We start from the raw sequence: 3144 nt of genomic DNA, 5'->3' as shown, positions 1-3144 counted from the left end.
GCCGCGGGGCTTCCTCTGGGCGCCTGTGCACGCCCTGCACCGCCCCATCCCTTGGTCCCTTCTGGCCTCCAGCCTTTTGATTTTCCAAGTATGGCTTTGAGAACTGAGCATTTTTGTTTAAAATAGATTCTGTTCTTGATGAACAAAGGCTTATTTGGAAAAAGCACCAGTTGTTTTTGAACAGTGACAATTACTGAGAGGAATTGATAAGCTGGACACAGTATGCAGCTAATATTCCAAAGCAAGATTGAGTTTATTGTTTTGTGAGACATCTGGCAATTTTAAATGGAAACGTTAATGAGTGTGATCATTTATATTGCCCTAAACTCATTCTTGAAACACTGAGGTATTTTACTTTTTAAAAGGAAACAAAGTTTCAGAACAGCTCACTGTAGCAGTGTTCTGCTTCTTCAGGGGGCTGGGGCTCTTTTCCAGGTTTCTGGCTGGTATCTCAATCCCACTTCTTTCTAAAATGCATTGCATGCACCTGCTCCTACATTCAGGGTTGTTGGGAGGAAAGGCCTCAGGAGAACCACAGTCCCTCGTCCCCCAGCCCCGGTCCTGACCAATGCCCGCCGGGTGCAGGGCGTGTCTGGACTGCGGAGATCAGCATCCTGTTGTCCAGGTGTTCCTGTGACATCCTCTCCACAGTATAGATGCCGACCGTCCAGGTCTCGCTTGGACCCTTACTGCATAGCAGGAGGAGGTGGAGGGGTCCCTCGGGAGATCCCTTCTGATGTCGATGGTGCGACTGCACCTCGACTGGTGGCGTGGGGTTGGTGGCTGTATGCGCGGCCCTTCTGTCCGCTCAGCGTCTGGGAGCCGGCTCCTCCTTCCTGGAAACGTCAGCAGGAGCCTGGCTGTTGCTCTGTGCGCTTCGATGCAGTGATGCCTTTTGCTCTCTCTCAGCTCCTTCCTCACGTGCCTATGCTCTCTGTTTGTGTTTCCTGTGGCGTCTCTTCCCTGTCTCGCTCTGCTGGCCTCCTTTGTGTCTGTCAGCCCAACAGGCTGGGAAAGCTGGCTGAGCAGGTATGACCTTGACCTTGACCTCGAGGTGCCTCTGTGCTTCTGTGAGTTCATGTGGCCTCTCGTGGTCTTGCTCCTTTGTAAAAACGAGCTTAAAAGCAGAGTATTTTCAGAAGTATTTAGCATTCACAGTCTGCTGCCTCTGGAGGAAGAGCCGTCTTCATTCCAGGGCAGACGTTGGTGACATTGTCTGGGATCGCCAGAGAATGGTGTTGGGGCGGAGTGTCTGTGTACTTTGATGTTCAGTGTCTAACAGAAGGGACGTGCTGTCCTCTGTCAGGGCCAACGTCAGGTGTCAAGTGAGAGGAATGGAGTGGGAACATCATTGAACGTCCTGCTGAGGCCTCGCCCCTGAAGGAGCCACGCTGTGCTCAGCCCTTAAGAGAATTAGGTCTGAGCAAGCACAGCTCAGGGAAATGCCCCCAAACCCATGGTGGTGTTTTCTCAGGGACCAGTGGGAATCGAAGCTGTCAGGACTGAAATGTGAGATTGTTTGCCTTGATCTCTCCCTTCAGTGCTAGGGGAGGCTTCCCGCCATGTCGGCAAGTCTTGTAGGTGTTTGGAGGAAGGCAGACACCTGCTGGGGGCAGAGCAGTTGCCTTCCCGCCCCCGCCCCGCCCCCTGGCTGGGAGGAGCTGTGCCTGTGTGCATGCCACACCCCTGGAAACGATGGGCGTGAGGTTTGAGCGGACGTTCCTCTGCTCCCCTTGCAGGGCACGGCCGGCCCAGACCCCACAACTGTCTATGTGGACATGAGGGCACTGCGCCATGACAGGTAACAGCCCCCAGCCCCCTTCAGCCTGGGCCTCCCCTGCCCACTGTGTTCTTCCTTTTTAAAAAAGTTATTTTGTTTTATTTTTTATTCACTGTGCTGGGTTTCGCTGCAGTGCTCAGGCTTCTCATTGCGGTGGCTTCTGCAGAGCACAGGCTCTAGGTGCTTAGGCTCAGTAGTTGTGGCACGTGGTCTTAGTTGCCCCTCGGCATGTGGGGTCTCCCCGAAACAGGGGTTGAACCCATGGCCCCTGCATGGGCAGGAGGATTCTTAACCACTGGACTGCAGGGAAGTCTCACCATGTCCTCCTTTAATCAGTTGTTCCCACGACCAGGAGGGGACCGACCTTCCAAGAGTGACCGAGCATTTGACACTGGGATTTTTATGGGTAAAAAACAGGAAGACCCGTCTCCAGGCAGGATGTAGACATCCTGTCAGCACATGTGTCCTGGGGGCCCCACGGTGTGTGCCTCGAGGCCTGGGTCCCCCCCAGCTTTAGAGCCAGATTCTGACCCTCACATTCAGCTTGAGGGAAACCGTGGTGGACCCTCCTGGAGGGCGAGGCCAGCTGGCCAGGGGCTCCTGACCTGAGCGCTGCTGGTTGAGCCAGGCACCTGAAGTCACTGTCCCAAGGTCACAGCAAGGTCACGATCCAAGGCTAAAGGCTTGGCTGCCGTCACGGGACTGCCCGTCACAGTGCTGATCAATTCTGATTACCTTATGAGTTGCCTTCTTTAGAGATTGCTGTCTGTGTAGTCAATTTTATTTGTTTCCCTTGTTCGTTTGTAGGGTACGTCTGGTGGAACGGGGCTCTCCGCACAGTCTGCCATTGACTGAGTCTGGAAAGGTAGTGGCGTGGGGCTTGGCTTCCAGCTTATGTCCCCTGAGGTCCAGCTGGCCTCACCTCCTTGCATACGCGCACACACACACACACATACACATACACACACACTCACACAGACACACACATGTACTCACAGACATACACATACATACACACTTGCACACAGACACACATACACACACATACTCACATGCATTCACACAGTCACACAAGCTCAGACACACTTACACATACCCACATATAGACACACCCATACACATCATACAAACAGATGCACACTCACATACACTCACACACCCATACACATACACTCACATACAACACGCACACACGTACATGCTCACACACTCTCTACATCTTTCTGTCCACATCTGAGCTCCAGCCCAGAGGGAGGACCTCAGATGCAGACCTGCAGGAACTGCACTACAGGGTCTTGAGGCCTTGGCGCCTTGGTGCCACCTGGAGCAGCCCACTGGGGCCTGGAAGAGCTTCTCCCCTGGCT

General features: G+C 53.7%; 1 protein-coding gene across 1 annotated transcript in view; it reads left to right on the top strand.

The window, feature by feature from the left end:
* The window catches only part of DIP2A (DIP2 disco-interacting protein 2 homolog A (Drosophila)), a 123389-nt gene that overhangs the window by 111245 nt on the left and 9000 nt on the right, over positions 1-3144 (top strand). The window contains exons 33-34 of the mRNA XM_010834984.1: positions 1729-1801; positions 2588-2645. Coding sequence (XP_010833286.1) covers positions 1729-1801; positions 2588-2645 — 131 coding nt within the window. The remainder of the gene's footprint in view (positions 1-1728; positions 1802-2587; positions 2646-3144) is intronic.

This window comes from Bison bison, unplaced genomic scaffold, assembly GCF_000754665.1.
Source record: "Bison bison bison isolate TAMUID 2011002044 unplaced genomic scaffold, Bison_UMD1.0 scf7180017864037, whole genome shotgun sequence".
NCBI classification, from domain to species: domain Eukaryota; kingdom Metazoa; phylum Chordata; class Mammalia; order Artiodactyla; family Bovidae; genus Bison; species Bison bison.
This window is presented reverse-complemented; position numbering and strand designations above follow the sequence as displayed.